This window comes from Echiichthys vipera (genome assembly GCF_963691815.1).
Source record: "Echiichthys vipera genome assembly, chromosome: 12".
NCBI lineage: Eukaryota > Metazoa > Chordata > Actinopteri > Perciformes > Trachinidae > Echiichthys > Echiichthys vipera.
The window spans coordinates 28,101,627-28,129,246 of NC_139837.1; the positions used below are offsets into that span (position 1 = coordinate 28,101,627).

At 41.2% G+C, this 27,620-nt stretch overlaps 1 protein-coding gene across 1 annotated transcript in view; it reads right to left on the reverse strand.

The window, feature by feature from the left end:
• Positions 1-1,322: 1,322 nt before the first annotated feature.
• The window catches only part of LOC310954309 (protein phosphatase 1 regulatory subunit 37), a gene marked incomplete at both ends in the record, with an annotated part of 112,460 nt that continues 86,162 nt past the window's right edge, over positions 1,323-27,620 (reverse strand). The window contains one exon of the mRNA XM_083923721.1: positions 1,323-1,472. Coding sequence (XP_083779847.1) covers positions 1,323-1,472 — 150 coding nt within the window. The remainder of the gene's footprint in view (positions 1,473-27,620) is intronic.

The window sequence follows — 27,620 nt, forward strand, 5'->3', positions numbered from 1 at the left end:
AGTGCCAAAGGAAAGGGAAGTCTGGTGGCAAGGTAAAGCAGTGAAATTCTAAATATAATGTACACTTAAGTTTTTTAAGGTGAATAAAGTCTGTTTAGCTGCAGCTGTTTTCCCCATCCACAGAGTCAGGACTCCTGTCTGCTTCTCCTAACTGGCAGTGTGCTAACAGTCATCTCCTGTAGGAAACACACTGACTGTGGAGAAGTACCCCATACAAGCACACTGCCAAAAGGCTGAACTGTCCCTTTAATATACACTGGTACAAAAATGAACAGAGGCAGTTGATTGTATGATATGAAGTCTAATTTGATCAGAAACATACATTACAGGTAACACAACATGTGCACAGTTGTTTTGAAGAGTCATCTCTGTGAGCCTGAGGAACAATGCTGTGTCCTCCAGAGTTTAACTTGCAAAGTTTGAACTCTCAAAAACGAGGTTTAGACTTGGTGTAGTCTCTATTGAAACAGTTTCTAGATTGACAACATTACGCAGTAAAACCACTGAAAAGAATTGAAAACAGCCCATAATGCACCCTGCGTGTGTGGGTCCAACACCTGCAGACAACCCAGCCTGTCCATCTGCTTCTACATCCGTTTCACCACCATGCAGACCCCCTGATAGACCCCTCTGTTTACTGTAGCTCTGTCACTCTGCTAATTCTTTGCCTAACTCTGCCTGTGCTTCTAAGCTGATGAATGCAGATGGAGCTTGGCTGAGTTCATGGCTGCTACCTCTATCAGAGGAATGAAGCTATATCCCTACAAACACCCGGGCACACACATGCACACACACACACACACCTCAGATGATTGTCCCGCAATGCATCACAGCGAACATTAAGTGATGATGGAACACAAGCAAACAGGGATTTGCGACACAGACACAGACACAGCTCCAGTGTGAGAGTTGTCAGACGGGGAGGGGGTTGATGGTGGGGGAGTTCAGAAGGGTGAGGGTGGGGAGGGAAGTTTTTTTTTATTTCTAGGTGATTCATGTTTGAAGTGGGCTTGCAAAATTGCTTTATGGAAAGTGGCGAGTGGCTCAGCAGGAACATTAGGCTCGAATCAGCAGGGAGGCCGGCGTTTCATTAGGGAGCTCTACTCCGCCTTTATAACCCGGATTTGGAGTTTTATGGTTATCATTATTTGCGATAGAATTATTATTCACATATATCTGCTAGTCAGCTGTTTGAGTTTGGGGCACTGGGACACAGCGTCTGTCTGACTGAATCCTAGAGTGGTTTCTGAGGTGATCTGTACAAGGTCAGCCCTTCTCCCTTGTGTGTGTGAGCGTACGCGCGTGCGTGTGCATCCGTGAGCTCAGGCTGTAGTCATGCTGTCAGCTCCCTCGATCTCAGTGGGTAAAGTCTCAGAGGTGTCCGGTGTGAGGTGGGAGCGGCTGGCGTTGGCAAGGCAGCGCTGGGTGATAACTGTCTGAAGCCTCGTCTGAGTCTCCATCAGGAACTCATCCTGTCAATCATACACAAAAAGACAGCCATCAAAAGCAGGTACCAGGAGTCGGAACCACTCCTTTTCTTTGTTTTGATGACCTGTATTGGGGTGTGTTAGTGCCCATGGCATCATGGGTAACTTGCAGATCTGTGAAGGGCTGATTAATGCTGAAAGGTTCATGCAGGTTTTGGAGCAACATTTGCTTTAATCAAAGCAATCTGTTTCAGGGATGTCCCTGCTTTTTTTAGCAAGACAATGCCAGGACACATTCTGCACGTGTTCCAACAGCGTGGCTTCATAGTAGAAGAGTGCAGGTACTCGACTGGCCTGCTGCAGTCCATACTGTCTCCCATTGAAAATCTGTGGAGCTTTATGAAGCACAAAATACAATAACGACTGTTGAGCAACTGAAGTCGTACATCAAGCAAGAATGGAAAAGAATTCCACCTACGAAACTTCAACAATTAGTGTCCTCAGCTCCCAAACGCTACTAAGTGTTGTTCAAAGGAAAGGTGATGAAATATAGTGGTGACACGCCTCTGTCACTGCTTTCTTGGAACGTGTTACAGGCATCAAATCTAAAATGAGTGATTATTTAAAAAAACAACAACAAAGTTTATCAGTTTGAACATTAAATATCTAGTCTTTGTAGTGTATTCAGTTGGATTTAGGTTGAAAAGGATTTGCAAATCATTGTGTTCTGTTTTTGTTTACTGTATGTTTTATACAACGTCCCAACTTCATGTGAATTGATGAATGCTTTATGTGAATTTGTGCACTAAGTTAAGATTGTTGAGAAAATGTATTTCTATCAGTTCTGATAATATTGCCATGCCCCCATTCCGGTGAAAACAAACTGCCGTCTTTGACATAATCTGTCCTGGTTTTACCTATTTTACATTAACCGGCCTGGAAACCTTCTTCAATGACTAACATTAGTCCGGCAGACAGCTATATTACGTTGTTGCCGAGCGATGATCGTTATATGGAAAAAAATTAAATAGTTAGAAAATGTTTGTCCATACAGCTGACCGGAGGAGAAGTGGGTAAATGAGCCCACTCAGTGTCTAGAGGTGACATCCCCACACATTTATTCTACCTCACTGAATCAGCAGGTAATGCAAAACTATGACAACCCTCCCTTTCTCTGTCCTTAATATCCTGTCGTTTTAGTTTAGCTCTGAAACAAAACAAACAGCCAAGGCTTTGTCCAACTCAGGTTAAATGATCTCTCTCTGACACACACACACACACACACACACACACACACACACACACACACACACACACACACACACACACACACACACACACACACACACACACACACACACACACACACACACACACACACACACACACACACACACACACACACACACACACACACACACACACACCGTAATGTATTTCCTCAAATGTGATCAAACTTATTTTTATAAAATCAATTCTCACTCCTGCTTTTGTATTAGCGCCTATAGAACACTGAGGTCTTCTCCTTTGGTTTCACCAGCGAGGGGGCGTGACCTTTTAGGTGACATAGGGTTGCTCTCTTCTATAGTCACACAGTTACCTAAGATCTGTGAACACAGCTACATTGCTACAGGATGACCAGATGATCAGAAAGGTTGTCAACAGTTAATCCAGATGATCTAAATCTCTTTATAAAGTGAAGGTACCTGAAATGTCAACAGTAATCAATGCCTATGCAAAAGTACAAGGTGGTGGAAGACGAAGCCGGGAGTGGGTGTGTAAACTGTGATCCATGTTTAAAGCAGACAATTGGGGTAATTATGTCACTGTTTGGCTTCATTTTCTCCTCTGAATAAATCTGACTAATCTGGAGATTACTAGAAACTGACATTCAAAACATCAAAATGATTCCAATGAGTTCCCAGCAGTGTGGTGTATAGATTTCAATTTGGGAAAAAGAGAGCACTGGTATTGGACCAGTATCCTAAGCTGAGATATCAGAATACGTCGGTGCCTGGAGAGTAAAAAGTCTATCTGATGCATCTGTACTGAGAACACATCAGAACGTGTCCTTCTTCCACCGTGGAACTTCTTTTTGTGATCACTTGGTAAGTAGAGTAATTGTATCACTAATATTCATTTGATAGCAGAATTTGAAAACTAGACCTAAGTGTTGTTCTTAGGAAAGCTCAATTTGTGGGACACTTTTATAACAATCAGCTCATCACATAATCATCTTGTGCACAAAAAGGATGTTTTGTCTTGAAGGTGGTGCTTGGGAAAAGCTCATATGGTTGCCATATGAGCTTGGAAAGGGGCTCATACTCTTTAAGACATATGTGCATCAGTTTGTAGGAAATACTACACTGATGAGTGTTAATGAATGAATCACCTTATTAATGATTAATTAGGCTAATTAATTTTTCCTTATTGAAAGGGGCACCACAACGAATTTTGGTAGGACAGGATTATATAGTATATTAAACTTAGCAAGGGCTTTATACCTGTTAGAGACGCTGGTCTCTGTCATTCTAAAGAATTGTCACACAGCCTCGAAACCAACGCTGATTGGACATTTGCTTGGCAAACGGCTCCAAATTTTCTCAGACACACATTACCAGACTGATCCACGAGTAAAATATAATGGAGATTGCAAAATGGTCTCACGATGCTGTACTAGCATGTTTTTTTAAATGACCAAGGCACTATGACAAAAACCTTTAATTTGTGAAAAAAAAACACTGATCAAAATTAGAGATCACTTTCAGATTCATCCCAGTTATTGGTGTTAATCTGCACCTGGTTACAATTTACACCCTATTTATCTGCAGCTCCTCTGGTTACTTTGAAAGATGGTAAGCTGCTCTAAGGTGACTGAAATGAAGGCCGATTAAAGATAATATGAATTTACATAGTGTAAGCAGGCACAAGAAACAGGATGAAAAAACGGGAATTCAAAAATTTTAAATATAATATAAAATAATATGTCCACAGTGCGTTAAAATGTCCATTAGGGATTTCTGTTCAAAACTCTTAACAGACAGAATATCAGCAGCCTGTCAGGACTGTAGCTTCTAATGCTGCGGTCCAAAAATAAACTCTGGCCGGGGCTGGTTAAAGCACAGCTATATAGCTGCCATCAAATCAACTCACGGTTATCCAGATAGCGTGACAGCTGATCATGAAACATGAAATTATCAAAAGTTGCGGGAGCGACACTTGACCCGCGTCTACTCCATCTTAGCCAAATCGAAAGTTCACGTTCAATTTATTTGGGTGTGATGGAAACATTATGTTGGGCGTAGGGCTGGGAAAACACTAGTGTTGTTTTTGGCGGCCTGTTTTACTCTTAGTCTAGTCTAGTTTTAGTCGACAAAAAGTCTGAGCATTTTAGTCTAGTTTTAGTCGACTAAAAGTCAGAGCATTTTAGTCTAGTTTTAGTCGCCGAAAAGTCTAAGCATTTTTAGTCTAGTTTTAGTCGACTAAAAGTCTGAGCATTTTAGTCTAGTTTTAGTCGACTAAAAGTCTGAGCATTTTAGCCTAGTTTTAGTCGACGAAAAGTCTGAGCATTTTAGTCTAGTTTTAGTTGACGGAAATTGTATATTAGTCTCTTTTTAGTAATGCAATTATATTTAATCAATATGATAAAAGTACCTAGTAGTATTGACAAAACCAACATTTCAGCCAAACCCATGCAGATATCCTAAGTTTACATGCATGTACAGGTCTAGAATAAGTAATCCAATTTATGTTGATGCCAAATTCAGTTCAGTGTGATTTGCTCTGTGAAATACAAAACTAGTGAAAGTATTTGGCCAACAAGGGGAAGTTTAGTGCACTGATAGAGTGAGTCAGTCAGGTAGGAACCCAACACACACACACACACACACACACACACACACACACACACACACACACACACACACACAAAGCTAGCGTTAAAACCCGACACATTAACCGTAGCATCGTGTCGCACAAGCTTTCTAAAACAGAAAGCATGGTTACGTTATGTCTTGACTTACCTAAATGTCATTATGGGATGCTCTGATGTGTCTCTTAAGATCTGTGGTGTTTTTTCCTGTGATCTTGTGGTCGCATTTCTCCAAACAACAGCCCCGGCTGGTGTCACACTTTGTTCTCATGTTTCTTTAGTTGTCGTTAACCCTAACCCTAATGTTAAACGAGACGAAACATTATTTCGTCTCGTTTTTCGTCAACGAAAATGAAGAGACATTTCGTCTCGTTTTTATTCGTCAAGGAAATTGCATTATATATTCCGTCTTAGTTATCGTCACATGCCCAGCATTTTTGTTTCGTCTGATCTAGTTTTCGTCACGTGATAAAGGTTCGTTGACGACAATATTTCGTCATCATTTTCGTTGACGAAAACAACACTAGAAAAGACTGAACCCAAAGTGTGTAAAGAAGTCAGTTACATTTGGAGAGGGAAGTGTCTTGGTTTGGGGATGTTTTTTCTGCAGCAGGAGTTGGGCCTCTACGGCTACATGACAGGGTGAATACAAATGTTTATTCGAACCTCCTTCAGCAACATGCAATACCTCCACTGTTATTGTCTCCTAATCAGCTGCAATTTTCAGACAATGCCCCCTGTCACACTTTAGAACAGGTGAAGCAGTTCCTTGAAGCTAAGAATATTGAAACAATGAAATGACCAGTCCACATCTAAACCCCATAGAGAATCTCTGGAAAGTCCTCTGCAACAAAGTAATGTCTAAGAAACCCACTCCAGTTAGTGAGCTGTGTTAGAGACTGAGTCAGAATGGACCAAGATCAAACCAGAGCAGTGTGAGAAACTAGTGATGTCCTGGGGGCGCAGATGTGCTGAAGTCATTCAAAGCTGTGGCCTTTACACTTCCTGTTCATTTTTGAATCCTAGAGATGAAAACATTGTTGACATCTTCTCTTCTGACACAATGGTTACTACTCTAATTTTGATCACTGTTATCTTCACATAATAAAAGTTTTTGTTGAAGTGCCTCGGTTATTTAAAAAAAACATGCTAGAACAGCAGTGGGATAGCCACAGAGGATATTCTATCAAATTATGAACTATAAAAATTAACAGTATTTCAGAATAACTAAAGAATTAATACTTTGTTCTCTGTGTCTGATTGAAATATCGCAAAAGGTATTTCTGATTTTTAGTAAGAATCAGTACAGCGTTAAACCTACACCTGGTGGTGCATCCATGATAGTTTGTCCTAAAGTGAACAAGGGCAGGTGCGTTCCATGTCATCCTCCGCTCCTCCCCGTCCAATTTCCCTCTGCTCTCCAAGTGGCCTCCGTGTGACGTGTGGCGTGTTCTGTTAGGTAATACCAAATGCTGAGGTAAAGGGAAGGAGGGCGTGTTGAACAACTAATAAAATGCAGCAATGGTAAAGGTGTGTAATGCTACTTCAGAGCAGGGACAACAGGATCAGGTATTCCATGCTCCCTGCTGTCCTTTCCTCCACATCTCTTATGCAGTTCTTCTCTCTGGCCAACTGTCTACACCTGCTGAACAATTGATGTGTTTGGCTCATGTGAGTTATGCTATTGCGCTATTAACTGGATTAGCTGTGTCAAATAAAAACAGCTCTCTGAAGATTCTCATTTGATGAGGGTGATGCCCTCATAGAGGAAAGGTCATGGCATCACTAAAATCATTAGAATTCTTCATGCTGAACATGGATGCCAGACAGTGACTGACATGGCCATCCTTAGGCATGGCTGCTCACAGGGCAAAACTCTCCTCTGTGATCTTCTGACACCTCAGACCTCATTGATCTGATGCTCCAAACTCCAAAAGTTCCTTTGTGACTATATGAAGCTCAGCAAATGTTCAGTCAGGAAGACCTTCTTTATTCTCTCATTCATTCACAATCTCTCAGTATCCTACTCTCTGTCAGTGTCAGGTTCTGTGTTCTGCATGTCTTGTTTCTAGCTTGTTCCTGGTTTATTTTGAAGTTTTCTACACTTGTGCCCTGTCTTCCTGTCTGTCCTCACCAGCTGTATCTTATCTGTAATTAGTCTTCGTTTATGTATCTTGGTAACCTGTTGTTCTTTTAGTTCATTTTCAGTTTGCAATCAGTTTTTGGTTAAAGTCATGTCTGTTTTCCTTGTACTTGTGTAAGTTTATTGTGATTAAACCAACCCTTATTTCAATATCCAGTCAGTTTTCGGTTTGCTTTTGGGTCCTTGCTCTCTGCTTCACTGTGACAGTCAGCTGACTTTAGGCGTTCACCAGCTTTTGCCATGATTTCCCCTGAAAGCCTATTATATCGCTGATGCCAAACTTTGAATCGGCTCTCCTCTGCTGCTCTCATTTCAGTATCAACTCTCCTCCACCCCTTCACCTCCAGTGTCCATCACATACAGTGCCCAGTCCTGCTCCACACCCCATCACCAGAAGACTGTATTCACTCAACATCGTATCTCACCACGGGCAGGACTCATAGCAATTGCAAAATGTTTCTTACTAAGAGTGTCTACTTAAAGTCTGTTCACAAAGCTGCTGAGACCAACTTTTTCTAAGTAACTGGGAGATGTGTTAAGCTAAGAGAAAGGGCGGGGTTGACCCAGTTGCTATGGATGATGTCATGTTTCAGTCTGTGATTGGCTGTCTTGGGCTGTTTTGGGTCGCTTGAATTTCTGGTCGCTGTCAGTAGTGTGTTTCCATATCCAAATACACAGTTTAAATCAGATGATTGAACATGAAACAAAGAGTAATTTAGGCTGCTGACTAGTCCAGTATATGTGCAGCTAACTGTCAGCCTCTTAAATGTTTGGCAGCTCATTAACAATTAGCAGGAATCCATGAAAGATCCTCGTAATGATCAGACTACAATAACTATGATAGAGCAAAAACAGCTTTTACTTATTTCCCATGTGTGCATGAAAGGAAGGGAATTATAAAGGAAAAGTCAGAATTAGTTTAACTGCATGTGAAAATATATACACCTGGATATAAATGTAGCTTTCCACTATCATTAAAGGTCTCTAAAATGTTGAGCCCTCCCTTCAACTAACTCTTTCTCACTCATGCATCCTAACTCTGCCACAGACACTCTCCTCTCTACTCTGTCCTCCTCTCTCGACTCTCTCCCTTCACAGCGGGTTCGTAAGTCCTCCCCAGCCCCATTGTTGTCTGAATCAGTGCGTGCTAAGAGAACCACTATACGGGCAGCAGAAAGGAAATGGTGGAAATCAAAACACCCTGATGACCTGCTTACATATCAATCTCTTCTCTCTTCCATCTCTGCTGCCAAAAGTCTTTTTTTATCAGACTAAAACTCAATCCTCCTTCTCAAACCCCAGAAAACTCTTCTCCAACTTCTCTAATCTCCTTGACGCCCCCAGTCCTCCTCTTCCTTCCTCCCTTCTACCAAGCCACTTTGTCAACTACTTCATAAAAAAGGTAGATGACATACGCTCTTTATTCCCCACCCCACCTCCTTATCTCACCCTTCCACCAATCTCATCTTCATCCCCTTTGCTATCTTCTTTCACCACCCTATCTACTGATCAAGTTCTTATGATCTATTGCACCTGACCTTCCTTTTTCTCACCCATCTTATTAACACATCTTTATCCACTGGCTGCGAAGTTCGAAGTAAGTTACTACAGACTTGTCGCTCTTCTTTCATTTCTCTCCAAAACACTAGAGTGTGCTGTCTTTAACCAACTCTCTTCCTACCTTCACCTGAACAACCTCCTTGATCCTCACCAGTCTGGTTTTAAGGCTGGCCACTCAACCGAAACTGCCCTTCTTGCTGTTACTGAGCATCTTCACATGGCTAGGGCAGCCTCTCTCTCTCCTCTGCACTCATCCTTTTGGACTTTTCTGCAGCATTTGACACAGTTAACCACCAGATCCTTGTTTCCACCCTATAGCAATTAGGTATCTCAGGCTCTGCACTCTCCCTGCTCACATCCTACCTAAAAAGACCTCTGCAGCTCTTCCACAATGCAGCGGCTCGACTGGTCTTCAACCTACCTAAGTTCTCTTAAACTACACCGCTCTTCCACTCCCTTCACTGGCTTCCTGTAGCTGCTTGCATCCGTTTCAAGATACTAGCACTTACATTCAGGACATGATTAAACCTTACACCCCAGCCCGCACTCTTTGCTCTGCATTGGCAAATCGGCTTGCTGCTCCCTCACTGTTTGTCGTCCTGGCTCCCAAATAGTGGAACAACCTATCGACATTCGGAAGGCAGAAAATCTACACATCTTCCGCAGCAGGCTAAAACGCATCTCTTTCGACTGCACCTTGGCTAAGAAGATGATTAAAAGAAGATTAAAAAAAGGCACTTCTATGTAGCACTCGGCTTATTTAAAGCTACCGCACTTACCAAATAACTTACTCTTCTGGTTTGTACCCTAATTGTTGCATGCGATTATTATAAGTCGCTTTGGACAAAAGCATCAGCTAACTGAAATGTAATGTAATAAAAGGGACAAGTGTAGAAAGGACAAAATGAACTAATGAAAGGGTGGAGTATTAAAAGACAGAGCAGAGGACAGGCAGTGTGCTGACTCCTGCTGGTCGCCAGAATCACTGATGCTCTTTCCCGCCTCATAAATTATCACTACGGTGACGGGTGTGATGCTGTCAGGAAAGCCCAGCATCCTAAAAACCAACTGCAGCAGCAGGTCTGGACAGCAGTTTAAGCCAGCCTCTCTTACTCCTGTCATCACTATCTGCTTTGTCTTTTCAAACACATGGAAATAGATTATGATGCCAAGACCAGTGATTTTGAAAACATCCATTTATGGAAGTTGAAAATGCTGGTTTAGCAAAGGGAACGAAGCCTGAGGGGACCTGAGGTGTGATAAACAAATGTCACCATCACTGAAAAACCTGTCAATCAAGCAAACACCCTGTAATATACAGTATTTCTATGGAAGTAAATCTGTGTTATCGGATTGTGAAATTAAAAAGCTATTGAATTTCTAGTACTGAATATTTATGTAATGAAAATACTGTATGTATCTGAATGTTTTGACTCTGAATTTAACTCTTTATTCTTTAATGTTCATGAATTCAAGGTTAAAGAATTCAAGGTAAAATATTCAACGTTAAATTAAATGTTCAGGGCTAAAAAAAATCCACATTAGATAATTCTAAGTTAAAAAAATTTAAAGTTAAAAATTCCAATATCCCAAATTCAGAAGCAAAATACAATGCATAAAATGCAGTGTATAAAATTCAGTGTTGACATCCAGGTAACCAAGGAAGAGAATCGATTCCAGATACTACTCACAGAAGGCTGTGACAAGTGTGGCTGCTAGTTGGCTAATGCCCCCACAAACTATGGAAATATAAACATAATAATCCATGATCCACCATGCTTTCGTGCAGCAGAATGTGATCATCGGGGGGACCGGGGAAGTGAGCCGCTACTGGGGCAGAGGAGGGAGACACACCGGCACCTCGCAGATCCAACGGGCCGCGGTATCTGCCAAGATCTGCTTATCTGCTTTGTTGAATTTTTTAAGCCTTAAATTTTTTAACATTTAATTTTTTAACGTTGGAATTTTTAACCTTGAATTGAGTCAAAGCATTCAGACACATATTTTCAATGCATAGACCACACTCTATGACTTATTTATGATTTACATAGACCCAACAATTCCCCCATAAAGTACGGTGGCAAAAAAAACCTTCCCTATAACAGGCAGGAACGTCGGACAGACCCAGCTCTGTGGAAGACAGCCATCTGTCTTGACAAAATCAGCTTAAAAATAACAACATAGCTAAGGGCTCGTAAGCCCTAGCTGTAAGCTTTATCAAAGAGGAAAGTTTTGAGTTTACTCTTAAATATGGGGACAGTGTCTGCCTCCCGAATAACACTTGGGAGTTGGATCCAGAGTAGAGGAGCTTGGTAGCTGAAGGCTCTGCCTCCCATTCTACTTTTGGGAGCTAGGAACGACAAGTAGCCCTGCATTCTCAGAGCGCAGCGATCTAGTCGGGTAATACGGTACTATGAGCTCTTTAAGATACGACGGAGCCTGACCAATACGAGCTTTGCAGGTAAGGAGAAGGATTTTAAATTATATTCTAGATTTTACAGGTAGCCAGTGCAAAGAAGCTAATACAGGAGAAATATGTTCTCTTCGATTTGTTTTAGTTAGTACTCGAGCGGCAGCATTTTGGACAAACTGGAGAATCTTAACAGACTTTTTGGAGCAGCCTGATAATAAGGAGTTGCAGTAGTCCAGCCTAGAAGTAACAATTGCATGGACTAGTTTTTCTGCATCTTTCTGAGACACAATGTTCCTAATTTTCACAATATTATGCAGGTGAAAATATGCATTCCTTGTCATTAATTTTATGTGAGAATCAACATAAAATGTGCATGAAATGGTGCAGGACCCGACAGTCAGGTCAATGTTGGCAGATAAAAGTCTTGACCCTCCTGGTTGGGGTGCAGGCCGTCATGTTTAAAAAGCCTGGGTCTGTTTAAGAAAGCCGTAAAGTTGTCCACAAATGGAATACTTTTCCCCAGGCAGTATCCTTTAAGCCACAGGTGCAGCTATCACAGTGAAGTCACGTTTAGGGCCCAGCAAAGGGCCACTGATTGGATTTCAACCCAGGACTGAGCCAATAGGTGTGTTTCCATTAGGTTCGAATACCCGGAATGAGGCGCGTCTGTCTCGCCGAAGTGCCCCTAATTTGCATGTGAGATGCTTGAGCGGCCTGTGGGAGAGCAGGGCCGTTTTTCTCCCCTGAGAAAAGCCCAGTTGCTTATTGGATGTAGCTCTCAGCTGAATGTGCCGTGTGGTAGTACAGATGCCCCAACAACCCTTTGAAGTAGAGTAGACATTTTTATCCAGTGGTGTAGTAAAGTTAGAACACAGCACAGAAGAGGGGCGTGCCCTGAAACTTTCCGAGCGGCCACATTTTACTGTAATGAAAACACACCTAATATGATGCATCATTAACAACATGGTCGGAGTAAGTCACATCCGGGCATTTGAACTGTACTTGGCTAAATGTAGAATATTGAATTGGAACAGTACTTGGGCTGTAACTGGCGACATTTCTGATGCTCATTCACTCCAAAAGTTCCTTTGAGATTATATAAAGCTTAGCAAATGTTCAGCCAGGAAGACTCCATATTCTCTCATTCATTCACAACCTCTCCTGCTCTCTGTCAGCTGACGATTTCACATTTATTTTTAAAAGAAGAAGAAAATGTAAAAATAAATCAGAAAGAAAATCCTCCTGTGAGGCCTTGGATTTATTCTGCGACCTCAGTGGGGGTCCCAACTCCCATGTTGGGAAACACTGCTGTTTTCCCTTTCTGTCGTTAATAATCAGTGACCATTTCTCATCATTCATGACAATCCCCAGCTGCCTTAAATATGAGCCCGTTCCTTAACAAATACAAACTCTCAACTTTTACACTGCAACATGCTCTTTTCTTTCCTCCTCTCTCCCTCCTATCTTTTCACCTCCCCCTTATCCCCCTCCTCTCTCCCTCCCTCCTCCCCTCAGTGGCAGTCTGCAGCAGAGCAGTTAATAAAGAGATTGATTATCAGCCTGTCAGGAAGTGACAGTTGGACAGGGCTGCTCTGCGTGAATGACAGAGGGCACGCTCACCACGCAGCAGCCCGCCTGACACACACACACACACACACACACACACACACACACACACACACACACACACACACACACACACACACACACACACACACACACACACACACACACACACACACACACACACACACACACACACACACACACACACACACACACACACACACACCTTTGCCAACACCGGGGGTAGGTGAGGTGGTGCAGGACGATGTCGGTGGCTGGATGGGTGAGAGGCAGGCATGTTGAGAACAGCAATGCAACCTTCTGCTGGTGGAAGTTGGAAGGGTTGTCTGTGTGACTGTGTGTGTGTTAGTGGTGTTGGTGGATGTGTGCGTGTGTGTGTGTGTGTGTGTGGGGGGGGGGCTCAAGGTTCACAGCCACTGCCTTCTGGAGAGAGAGAAAGAGGGATGCCAATGACGCCCTACACAGGAGCCAAAGAGGTCAAAAGACTCAGAAACACACATTTACACACACACACACACACACACCCACCCACACACACACACACACACAGACACACACACACACACACCCACACACACATACACACAGGTACCATCCAGTCAAATGGAGCCCTTCATATATTATCAGAGAATTTCCAAAGTAACCTTTTTTCCATCAGCGCTTCCCTTCCCCACTGTTGTCGTCACTACCCCCCCCCCCACACACACACACACACACAAACACACACACTTCAGTGACTATGGAGCCATGGGAAATGTTATTATCTGTGTTCACATTCACTTCTCCCATCAATACACTCAGGACCCGCTGTTAATCTCCTAAAGAGGCGGGGCCGTAAAGTAAAAAACTCCAACCAAGGACTCTGATTGGTCAACTGGACATTGAGAATGAGATTAACAGCGTGCTCACACTGTCCTTTTGGCTGCGGCCAAAACCGGTTTTTCAGCTAAAGTCTAGTACCTTTAAGTAGTGTGAGCGCACCCGCTCCGCGCTCAACTGCGGCCAGCGGACCGTCCACACACACACACACACACACACACACACACACACACACACACACACACACACACACACACACACACACACACACACACACACACACACACACACACACACACACACACACACACACACACACACACACACACACACACACACACACACACACACACACACACACACACACACACACACACACACACAACACACCATAACTGTTGGTGACGATCTGGGGCCTGTTTCACAAAGCAGGTTTAGTGAAAACTCTGAGTATGTTAACCCTGAAATGAGGGAAACTCTGAGTTTTCCGTTTCACAAAGGGAGGTAACTCAAACCAGAGACAGAGGGGTAACTCTAGCCTGTTTCACAAAGAGAGGTAACTTAACCTCTTGGTCAGTTACCATGGTAACATGCTCTCTGAAACTAACCTGGTCGGGACCAGGTTTTTCTCAGAAAACCTTGAGTTTCTCTCTGTCTCCGCCCTCTTTCAGCCACACACGGTGTTTCATTTCCTCATTCATTCAGTCAGCGGGCGAGTTTTGGCGAAGTATAGTTCTGCTATAGTTCCGTCTGTTTTTTCAGAAAATCACTGAAAACATCAGTCATTAGAAGTTATATTAGGTGGCGACTATTTCACTACCATGGCGTGTCCTTCTGATAACAATCCCGTGGATGAAGCTGCAGCATTACTGCGCAGACGATTATATATTCGTCGGGAGATGATTATCAAACTATTGATTATAGATGTTCTTGCATTTCCAGGCAATTCTCTGTTTGAGCGGTACCGTTTCATATCACAGCAGATATTCTGTGTTGCGCTGCGTTTTTTTGCAAACGGGAGTTTTTGTATACAACGTATAAAAGTCATTCAGTAGGCCTACATTAGAAGTTATATTAGGTGGTGAATATTTACACTACCATGGCGTGTCATTTTGATAACGATCCCGTGAATGAAGGTGACGCATTTCGCAAAGAGAATTAAATATTCGTCGGGAGATGATTATCAGACCGCGCATAGACGTCCTTAATATACTGCAGCCATAATTACAAAATTAATGAAATGGATCTTTTGAGCAAGTTGAATGTATTTGACTCAGCGTTTCTAAATATAATTCCAGCTTTTCTTGCAATTCATAGGTTCAAAAGTGTGTGCTTTTAGTTGGGTTACCGGTATATTAACTACTCCTATACTGTATAGCCTTCTGATCCAGAATATCACCTATAATGCGAGGGGGCTGAATACGGCACAACACCGTTTCATGTCACAGTCCATCTCACCCCTCCTTACATTTCCAACATTAACAACCAGTAATGCTTTCATATCACAGCAGATATTGTGTGTTGCGCTGCGTTTTTTTTTGCAAATGGGAGTTTTTTATACAACATTGATATGTTGTATAAAAAACAGCCACTTACGGTAATATTTACTTTACGATGTAAAACCTGCTCAAAATGAGGCGTCACCATGAGACTGTGCTGAGGTTTTACCTGTTTGAAAAATGTTTTTATGTTTCATCTTAAGCTGCGCTTCTCCCCCGCGGGGTTGCACTTAAATGAAATAAATTAATAGGCTCCCACTCATGCAGTTCCCCCTGTGATATTACTGTGATTGCAACTGGACTACATTTAAACTTATGCACTGACCCGAGCCGCAATGTCCTCCAGCACCGTCTCCCTCTCTTTTGCTGCTGCAGCGGTGTAAACCTGCTCAAACTCACCGAATGAGCGCATTAATATTTCCATTTCCAGTTGTAGCGTAGCCCTTCGCTTCCCCGTTGCCATGGTGACTCGTCGAATCAGGGCTCCATTGATGCTGTCTTTTTTTACTTGTGGTGCACGCGCTTAACTCCAGGTCAAACTACTCTGAGTTGATCAACCTAATGCAAATCTGCTGTTCTGGAACCGAAAACTCAGAGTTTCCTATCTCAGAGTAGATCAACTCAGAGTTCCGGGTTAGACTCAGAGTTTTTTGAACCTGCTTTGTGAAACAGGCCCCTGGACATACAGACCAACCTCTGTCAGCAGAGTCACTAACATGGAAACTTATTTACTCAGATTTGAATACTCAGCAGAAAAGGCAACAAGTGCTTTCATTAGTGGGTCACAATCACTATTTGACAGATAGGAACTTAAAAGGCAATTAAATAGATGAAAATCTTACAGATTATAACTTTAAGCATGTAATCACTGAACAAAGAATGTGAACTAAAGGTCCACCAAGTGCGCAAGTACTTATCTGGTTTGAAAAAAAAGCTGGTAAGTGGACCTTGAGTGGAGATTCTAAGATTCAAAGTAATGTTCCTAAATGAGTGAACTGAATAACTTATTCAGGGGCCCAGAGTTGAACAGGGAATGTACATGTTGATCGGGGCCCGAATGCAGTTTTCTTTTTCATTTCATTTTTATATTGGGTTTACAAAGAAACCATTTAATCAATAATTACATGAAGAAGCATCAATCTCACATTCTGACAAACTTGTTACTTAATTCAACTGAATTCATTTGGCCTTTCAGTGTTCACCCCAGGGGGTCATCCCTATATTCCCAGGGTCCGATGTTCCCCGATCGCATAAGCCTATGTAGTGTCTCAGAAAACACTGAACCCAAAAGCAAGAATTCAATGTCCAAAAAAATCAAAGTCCAAAAAAGGCCAAAAAACCTCTGGCAGCAGTCTAGGTGAAATCTCAGGCAGAGCAAAATTTGACAGGGTGAGAGCTGGGCATGTGGCATGATGATCTGAAAGAGGTGAATGAGAATGGGTTGTAAATTAATGGGAGACTGGATGGGAGGCTGATAAGGATAACGAGGGCCAGGTGTGGGAGTGGGCGGGGAAGCACAGGTGAAGGGAATGAGGTGATCGCAATGACAGGAGAGTTAGTGATGAGAAGATGAACACCGGTGAAAAAACAAAAAACAGTCCCTAAGCAGGTGACCCTGTGACACAACAAGTGCTTTCATTAGTGGGTCATAACTTACTCTTTGATAGATAGGAGCTTAACAGACAAAATAGATGAAAATCTCACCCCCCAGCTGTGCTTCTTGCAATTTCAAAAACAAAACTTTGTTTGTTGTCTTCTAGTAATGGTTCATATGCACGATGTTCCACTTTCTCCCATTGTCTTTAAAGTTATAATCAATTTCTCGTAAATTCTCAGTTAAGTTCCTCTCTATCACAGAGTGAGTTAAGACAATGGTGACTGATCATATGACCCACTAATGAAAGCACTTGTATTTGCTGCTTTGAAAGAAATATATTTGAGCGCACAAAAGTCAAATGCAGCTTTTAATTGTAATCAGAAATCGTAAACGACTGAGTCAGGCTCACTTGAATGTGTCTGAGACAGAGCAAGAAGACCGTTCAACTTCCCCTCCAGAGAAAAAGAAACAAAAAAAATAGTCTAGTAAAGAAGGGCAAATAATCATGACATATAGCACCATGAATGTGACAAGACGGAGGGCTCTGAAAGGACAAAAGAGTCTGAGGAAAGGAACTGTGGGAGATGGGGTCCCAAAGGCTCACCTGCAGTTACATCATACCACCACAGAGGTCGCTAGAAACAGCATATCTCAAATCTTATGGATTATGACTTTAAATATTTGACATGCTAATAATCCTATTTTACTGTCTGATTCCATCTTGTACATTTTGATTTGTAAAATAATTGTAATATCTTACTACACAGAATAGAGGTGCCAGACCTTCAGAAAAGCAAAACTAATTCAATGATTTCACAAAAACACACTCTTGTCACTGTCTCTTTTTGCATTTGATCAGCAAGTGGAACAATCAATACCTCTAGACGGAGTAAGAGGTAGGAGTAAGAGGACTGCTGAGCCTTGTATCAAGATGGTTTCCCTCCCCATCTTTCACACCCACAGACAAGGAATAAGAATGGGGGAGGAGGAGACGCAGATGGACGAGTGCTTTTACGGCTGAATCTTTCTCTGGCTCACTGCCACGGCCACAGACTCTCTTTGTTTGCCTGGCTACTAAACTAATAGAGATAAAGGCAGGTTCCTGCTGGCCCTGAATTAGAAAATCATTAAGGAATATAAACACACATGGCAGCACTCACACACACACACACACACACACACACACACACACACGCATATTTACATGTACGCATGTAAATATTTCAATGGCTGAAACTCTTGTTTTCTGACTCTGTGCCAGGGGGAACTCCTTCTATGTCACCACACAATTACTCCTTTCTTCACATTCTCCTCCAGTTTGTTGCATGAAAAAATTCTAGTGCATATGTCAAGGGCTCCATTTGACTGGATGGTATCTGTGTGTGTGTGTGTGTGTGTGTGTGTGTGTGTGTGTGTGTGTGTGTGTGTGTGTGTGTGTGTGTGTGTGTGTGTGTGTGTGTGTGTGTGTGTGTGTGTGTGTGTGTGTGTGTGTGTGTGTGTGTGTGTGTTTCATTATTATATGTACTATACAGAGCACTTCTGAAGTAGCCGAGTTACCAGTCCAGTGTCTTGAATTTATCAAAGGGGTTCACTTTCTTTTGCTAGTTTATCCATAGGAAAGTGTGCTGATCTGGAAGGTGGATTTGAATCTGTGTTCCTTGGACAGATATTAAAAGACACCATAACATATCTCAATCCACCATATTAAATGTGCACAAGATAATACAGTATATATGATAGTCTGGGTTGGCTATTTATAAGACATAGGTCTGCCTATGCTTTGTTGAATTTTTAAAAAAATACACTAGTGACACGAGTACCAAAATGACTCTATGACAGATTACATTCTCATTTTGTCCAACATAGTTATTGAACAAGAAGTCCATCAGAAGGGAGGCCAAGAGTGAGAACAGGTAGAGTCCAAAGAACAGTTCTGTCAGAGCTATAGTTGCCTGGAAGTCTCTACTAGTTCATATTGCTCGTGAAAGTAACAAAGGCCAGTTTAAAATGCTGATGAAACAGTATGGAGTTGTGGTTGTTCCCTTTTTCTTGGAGAGGAAGTATGTGTATGGGTAGTTGAAGTGCATGGTTGCTTATTAATGTGATTTATTTGTATTTATTTTCTTGGTGTGTGTATTATACCAGTTTATTTAAGGTACTGAAGTACATAATGAAATCTAAGAGTAGAGAAATGGTGATGTCTGTGGTGTCTAATGTCTGTCATGTAGAAATGTATGTGTCTTATGTGTAAGTGTGAACGTTGTGTGTATGTCGGACCCCAGGAAGAATAGCTGATGCTGCCGCGGGTGCTAATGGGGATTCTAATAAAGAAAGAAGAAAGATTACAAGAGGCTTTATTATAATCATTACAACACAATTATTACTCTTCAAAGTGAATAGAAACTAAAGGGTCAAATAAATGTACTGGAGCAAAAATGAACAATATTTCCCTCTGAAATGTTGTGAAGTGGAAGATTAAAAACAAAAAAAAACAATGGAAATACTAAAGTAAAGTGAAGTACCTGAGAATTGTACTGAAGTACAGTACTTGAGTAAATGTACTTCCCTCTCTCCACAGCACGGCACAAGTCAGGTAAAATGCATGAACAGCAGATCACTGATCAAGACCGACAACAAGATGGCAGCAGAAGACAACGAGACTCCTCACGTTGGCATGTTTGAATATTAACAGTGAGCCACAGTGTGTCAGGTCTGCCGCGCTGTGTTTTCTGCAGCTGTGGTCAAAATGAAATCCTTATTTTAACAACACATCTGGGAGCTTCTGATTTGAAAACACTGCCCCTTATTCCTAACCTGATGTTTCCACGTGGGATCAACCTCTCTCTCTGTCTCTCTCTCTCTCTCTCTCTCTCGTTGTCTCCACATTAGTTAAGATGGCTGCACGGTGGCTGCTGGGAACGAGCGTTTAAAGCTCTCCGAGGTGCAGGCGGCTTAAACTACCTCATTTGTTAGCCCTGTATTCCCGAAGACAACATTATAACGGAGCCATTATCCAATTATTATCAGCAGGGAGGAAAGAAACAGACTGGACCTGTACACTGAAGCACACACTGAAGGGTCAACAGGGTCAGACTAAAGCGGATTCATGAGGAGGTGTTTGTTCTATATGGTAAATGTGGAATGAAGTCTTTTTCCGAAATCAGTGAAGAGATAAAGCGATGGAGAGGAGAAAAAAAGATTGTCTTTGTCAAATGTGAACATGTTCAGTCCAGACGTGAATCAATTTTAACATTTTCACTCACTCACTCACTCACACTCTCTCTCTCTCTCTCTCTCTCTTTCACTCTCACTCTCTCTCTCTCTCTCTCTCTCTCTCTCTCTCTCTCTCTCTCTCTCTCTCTCTCTCTCTCTCTCTCTCTCTCTCTCTCTCTCTCTCTCTCTCTCTCTCTCTCTCTCTCTCTCTCTCTCTCTCACACACACACACACACACACACACACACACACACACACACACACACACACACACACACACACACACACACACACACACACACACACACACACACACTCTCACACACACACACACACACACACACACACACACACACACACACACACACACACACACACACACACACACACACACACACACACACACACACACACACACACACACACACACACACATAAATGCATGAAGCAAAATAATACCTGTTCCTAAACCTGGGCTCAGGGAACATTCAAACGTGTTCATAAAAAAGAAAAAAAGAGAAGAAAACAGCATATGGAAGCCCCAGCAGAGGCATTCTTATTTATATCTGTGAAAATTCATTACGGATTCTCACAATGAGTGTGTGTGAGAATTCACCGTTTGTTCTCGTCTCAGGCCAAACAAAGGCACATGTGCTCATTTTCAGAGCGGGATGTGGCGTGGCCTGATTTCAAAGGCACAACTTGAAAGACGACAGACAGCTATTTACAATATTTATACATTTAGGATGCTGATACTATGCATATTACATGTCTGTCTTCCACTGTGTGTGTGTGTGTGTGTGTGTGTGTGTGTGTGTTTTGTGTTTGTGTGTGTGTGTGTGTGTGTGTGTGTGTGCGTTAGAGACGACAACAGTGGGGAAGGGAAGCGCTGATGAAAAAAGGTTACTTTGGAAATTCTCTGATAATTGGTGCCTTAAAAGGAGCTCATTTTTAACTATGTCACCACGACTGCACGATGACAATTAATCTGTTTGCGGCTGCTTCCTTGGCATCTGTGCCAATTACTTTATATGCTAATATATGTAAATGACATCTCAGATGCCAGTTTCAAGTGTTATGCGAGTGGCGTATTGTGTCTTTTTTTTAAGTCATATTGTTGAGGCTGATCAACAATGCGAGTGCTTTAAATTTGGAGGTGTGTAAGTTATTGATTTCCTCCCTGGCTCAGAATTTTTTCGGACTCACATATGATACATTTCACATGAATTTTAGGATTTGCCTTTGTGTTGTTTTTTCCCCAGAATTTCTTTTTCCCAGGAGAAGAAGTCTTTAAATAAAATTTAAATTTCAGAGGTTAAAGCAGGAAAGGGATTGAGAGCCTGAAAAATTGTCCTGGAGCAAATGTGTATACAGTGTTGAATTTAGTATTTAAATTGAATTTAACACTGCTGACGTCACCTGACAACTTTACGCCCTGAAACTGACACAAAAGGTAATTACACACTTTGTACATATTAATGAAGGAACAGCACTTTTTTCAAATAAATGCAACATATCATTAATGCACACATTTCCAAAAATGGCAAAAAAATGAATAAATAAATAAATAATAATAATAGTAATAATAATAATAATAAAAATACAATCTGTCTTACAGATTCGGTTAGGTTCAGGTCAAGAGTTTCACTTATTTTCATGTAAAAACAAAGAAACAAACAAATAAAATACCTTGGCTGAGTCTGAATGATCCACAGTTTATTTATTCAGATTTAGTCATTCATTTATTTTCTTACAATAGTAATATTTTGCTTGTGATCACACAATGAAAATGCCCCAAACACCTCAAGGTGTGATGCAGCATTATTTATAAGCAGTATTAACACTTTAGAAACACTATAATGTAGTTGTAAGCAAATGTAAGGACAAGAGTTTATTCATATATTTGTCAATGATTATAAATCCTGAACAATGAACCATGCAGATCATTTACAGATAAGTTCAAAACCTAAGAAATGTGTTCAATAAGACAAATCAGTATATGATGATAATTACAAATAGTTATGACTGTTATATTATGTTACCCAGTCGTCATGATATTTGTTTGATTTATGATGCTTCAAGTAGAGAGATACAGGTACTGAGAAATACACAGGCACGCGTTTATACAAACACATGACTTTATATACTGCATAAATGGGAAATAGAGGAGGTTCAAATAAAGTGTAAATACATAAAACACACATTACATTTATAATTATCAAGACTTTATATACTGCTTATAAATGTGAAATAGAGGAGTTCCAAATAAAGCTTTAAAGAACAAAGACATTAAACACAATAAGGGTTCTTATCAGTTTAGTTACTACTGAGGAATATTGTTCAGTGGCCTTTGAACATTTTGTATATTCAAATATATATATAATAATTCTGAGAAGATAAAAACTGAATCTGATCCCCCCTATCTCCAGAGTGACACAGTTAGCCACAAACATTACACCATTTCTTTGAGTCTTAATTCGGTCAGGTGGAAACACACACTGGGTGGATGTTCCAGTCAGAAGTTTACATGCATTTGTGTACATACCTGTGGATATATTCATACAGAATAAAGAAGTAATACATTTAAAAAAAAAAGTTGTATCAATAAACAGAATAAATCCCATAAAGTCTAGGATTGTCAAATGCAGGATCTAAAACTTGACCACTGATGTGTGATGTTTACGCAGGGATCCCCCCTTTGACCAGGATGGTGTTGAGTCCCCTGGATGATGATGATGTGGTTAAGCGCTTTCACTTATAGCTTCCACCCATTCACCTCAGACTGAACGTGCCGGCGTTAAAGTCAATCAGCTCCTTTTCTCCATCAGGAAACTTGAACGGCTCTTACTGTACGACAAGCTGAGGACTCACTTTCTCCTTTATCAGCCCTTATTCAGTGAAAGTGGAGTAACGCTGAGTAAATGTTAATGAATGCACTTTGAGCATATTCACAGAGCCCTTTTCTCTTTCTATAAATGCCAGTAATTACCAGCATTTTCCTCCATTGACAGACACACAGAGCTGCTTTAAGATGCTCTTCTATTGTTCCGTCTCTCTTCTGTCTGCAGTATTCCATCACTCCAACTGAAGATGTCACTGTTGTATACCAAATATCTGTTCGCTCAACTCTCTCTCCCTGTGTGTGTGTGTGTGTGTGTGAGAGTGTGTGTGTGTGTGTGTGTGTGTGTGTGTGTGTGTGTGTGTGTGTGTGTGTGTGTGTGTGTGTGTGTGGTGTGTGTGTCAGATGAGAGAATGTGTTTTTATGTTCATCAGCAAGAAACAAAGCAATGTTGTATTTAAGGCGTTTGACTGTGAAGTTTTGACAGTGCAGGGGGTACAGGAGACAAAGAAAGAAATCCATTAGAATTAATCCAGCTGGGTGATCTTTAAATCAGACATTAATGTAAACCCAATACAACTAAATCATTTTTTTTATTTGATTGTTGATCAAATAAAGATAAATTGGGTTAAAACTGCTATTTTAAGGGATGAAAACTATTTTCTTGTTATTTTGCACCTTATTTAGTCCTAAAAATCCTGACAAAGCCTGTCATTCTGCACCTCACATGGAGTACACACCGATTAAAGAAAAAGAAGGATTCCAGTGCTGAAGTATTTATTAGAAGCCTTATGAGAATGCCGCCTGGTCTTTAAGGAGCAGGAGGTGGCGTCTCGCTCTCTTTTAACTTACAAGCGCATTGTTAGCCGGCTTCATTGCAATCTTCCTCTGTAAAGTATATCCCGGGCTGTTTCTTTGGTAATTACAGCATCAACGTATTTTGGAAGTCATAATTTGATAATTATATTGAGGTTCAGTGAGAGAGACGGTAAAAAAAAAAAGAAAGAGTCAAAATAAAAGTCACAGGAATGAAAACAAGAGGCTGAACACGAGTCGCTCTAAAAATGGTGCGTGAATAAAACATCAAATATTCCTCTGACCCTGTAAGCATAAACAAAAACACACATGCAGTAAATTACATTGACTCTTGCCAGTGTGTGAGGAGATTTGATGTCTTGCGTACGGTAACAGATTCAACAGGCTTTTTATCACCGTTGGAGACAGATTCCGGGTGCTTTTTCTGTTGTTAAATTGCTGTGTTTTTGTAGCAGTTGGGTTGATGTCTTTCTACATAAACTTAACTTTATCTGCTCGTGTTCATGGAACAAGTTAAACCGCTCGACAATTAGAATTTATCCAGAGCAACTAGGCTTGTAGTCTGGTTCATGTCCAGCTTATACAAAAGGAATATCGATACATTAATAAATCAGGACCATATCACTGATAAATAAGTATATTTGAACCTAAATCAGTATATGAATTTAACAGACAAATTCAAATGTTGTCCGGAATGAAGAATATCCATCTCTAAATGACACCGGGACTATAATCGTTTTAGTGTGAAATGACAAAGAATACGGAATTATTATTTTCATAAATTTACCTAAGAAGTAAACAGGCAGTGGGAAGTGAATCTAATTCCATTTGAAATGCTTTTATTTTGGCTGCCCTCCTGTCTGAGAAAAACTAGGGAGCAGCTGTTTTAGGAAATTACTCTACTACTAGTTTCTTTTTTTCCAAAGTCAAACTATATATGTGTGATGTCTTTAGTAGTCTGCGCTGGGTTTTGAGCTGAGAGTCACAGACAGGAAGACAGAAAGGACTGAGGGATTTGTCGTCAATATCAGAAATACAGAACACTTCATGTCTTATCATTTGAAATCAAATTAAAGTTTGTAAATTAATTTATTCCATGAGGGCATAATAAAGATAATGAAACTAGTTTTTGACACAGGGCTCTTCTACCTTAGGTAATCATGCAGGATTGGGTTCAAGGTCTTTGTAAATTTCAGTTGATATTATAAGTGTTACGCAGTCACAAATGTAACTAAATTCAACCCGTAAACAAAGTGGACCTGGGACTTAGGACGTGGAGTAGATGTCTTCCTGGACCCGAGGGCCAGACCTCTGGAATAAATCCCCAAACTAGACGTGCACAAATTGATCATTTAAAATAATGGAACCAAAAGTGTGTGTGCTCTGCTCTACATTGATCAGGCTCAAGACCTGCAGCTACACAGTGAGACTATCAGGCCTTTACACCCTGGGGGAGTGACGAATACACAACATGAAAATATTAATACCACTGATGTGCTCGACCTGCGAGATCAGCTCAACGGTTAAGCAGTCCAGGGCTTTTATTTTGAAAGGTTGGAACAGAGAGAGCGGCTGTGTGCGCTGCCTTTCAAAGTTGAAGGAGTAAAGTTTTCCGTCTTGAATCAGACCATGTCATGGTCTTATTAAACCCTCAGAAAATAACGTTGCTTTATCACCAGGTAATATTCAGATTTTGTGTCAAAGTACTCGACAAAAGACAGGTTGAAAAAACATATTGACATGCAAATGAATAAAAAAAGGCCTTTACTGACTAGATGAGATATGATGACATATCCCCCCCCAATTTCTGAAAAACATGGATTGTCGCCCTCAATAAAAATACCCTAAATGTATTTTCAAAATTCACATTTTAGATTCACATCTGAACATCTGAAATGGTGGAACAAATACTATTTGACAAACATATTTCTGACTCCACATCCATCTCTGCTCTGCTCCACTACAACACAAATGAACAGGGAGTTTCTTACACAGGCGCTTTAAAAAAGGGCTTCATATGTTCATATTTATCCATATTAATGAATCATGTATAAAGTAGTCCCATACACTGGGAGAAAAGGAAGATGTTGAGAAGAAATGGGGCTGAGGAGACTTTACATGAATACCCTTAAAATGATGATTTACTAATATAACAGTTCAGTAAATGATGATTTACTAATATAACAGTTCAGTAAATGATGAAGTTATTTACGGTGGCATATGAGTTGCATACAGGCATACAGGCAACTCATACCATGAGTTGCCCCCCCCCCCCCCCCCATCCTGTGTCTGTGGTCTGAAAGCAATGGCTCACTTTGCCTGGATGATTATCCAGCCCTGGTCCTACTTGTAAGTCTTGCTAAAGAGATGGTTAGCAGCAGGTCAAATGCAGAATTTGCTGTTTCAATGTGATGATCTCAGTCATGCCTCTCCTCTACTGTCTCTGTGTGGCACTGTGCGTGTGCTCATATGTAGCTGCTACCTTTCAAAGTGAGTTTCTTTCCAACAAAACAGACAAGTGCTCCACCAGTATGAGCCACTCCCTGACCTTAAACTGCCCCATCTACCAACCCTCTCTTCCTCCCTCTCCTCTCTCCATCCTACCCTGTATTTATCAGGCTGTGTGACTTTCTAATCCCTCTCTTAGCAGAGTGTGTTAAAGCTAACACTCCTCATGTGATTATGAGGGCCCTGGGCTGCTGGTTATCTAGAGAGACCACCGCAGAGACCCCCGGCCATGCTATCCCAAGCCAGCGCCACTTTAATTCTGCCTAATTGATCTTCACACTTTCAGAACTTTTCCCTCCCTAAATCAACACAGGTAGAGTCTGTTTGATTGTTGTGGCTGCAGGAGATTACTCTTTTTGTTAAGTGGGTGTTGACCATTTCTCTGTTCCTGTTTCAACTAACTCTTGGAATGTAGAAGCTACATTTTGTGGTATAGAAATACACTGCATTACCATGGAGTTCATATCGGGGTTTCTTGGTAATATGTCTGGACATTTTCACTGTTAATTTGATTCAGACATTCATGTTCAGGATAAGCAAATACCTGCAAAACTAATGACATTCTAGTCAACATACTGTGCTAACACGAGGCCAAGTGGTGTGAGTACATGACAATAGGAAGGGTAGCACAATCTGAGGCTAAAGGCTTTCCACACCAAGGGCTTCTTTAATAAACAATCCATTTTTCTGTCAATGTGTTTTTTAAACTGCTGTTTTCCCATTAATACTTTCACGTAATATTCACACAGAATGTGATTCTTACAGTGTTATTTTTTTGGATCAAGGTTGATTTTTCCGAGCTTTTGCACTGCGAATAAATGCACCAACCGATCACGTCATTATGTTTACTTACGAGGATTATTAACAACAACATACGACTTTATACATCATTCTCTTTTCACATCCATGTATCAAAAAACAAACTTTATTACTCCTTCAACCTTGACAAAGGCAGTGCAGACCAGAACAACTCCTTTTGTTCTTACCTTTCACAATAAAAACCCTAGACACACGACTAAGTGTTCACCTGAGGTAGCTCAAGTTAATCTAAGGGCATCTAAAAGGAAAGTCTGTAAAATAGTTTACAGGAGTTTAGCGTTGGTTTTTCCTGATTCGGCTTCCCAGCTGGGGTCAGAAAGCACACATGGAGCCAGAGTGGATACTCCCTGTGTGGAGGAGCTGCAGCATTTACTTCTGCTCAAATTGCAAACTGTACATTCACTTCATATCTTCACTGCTAAACTTTAACTCTCCTCTGCTCTGATCCGATCGCTCTCTCATCTGCTCACACCACATCTGCAGATACCAGAAGGACCTTAAACTGTCCC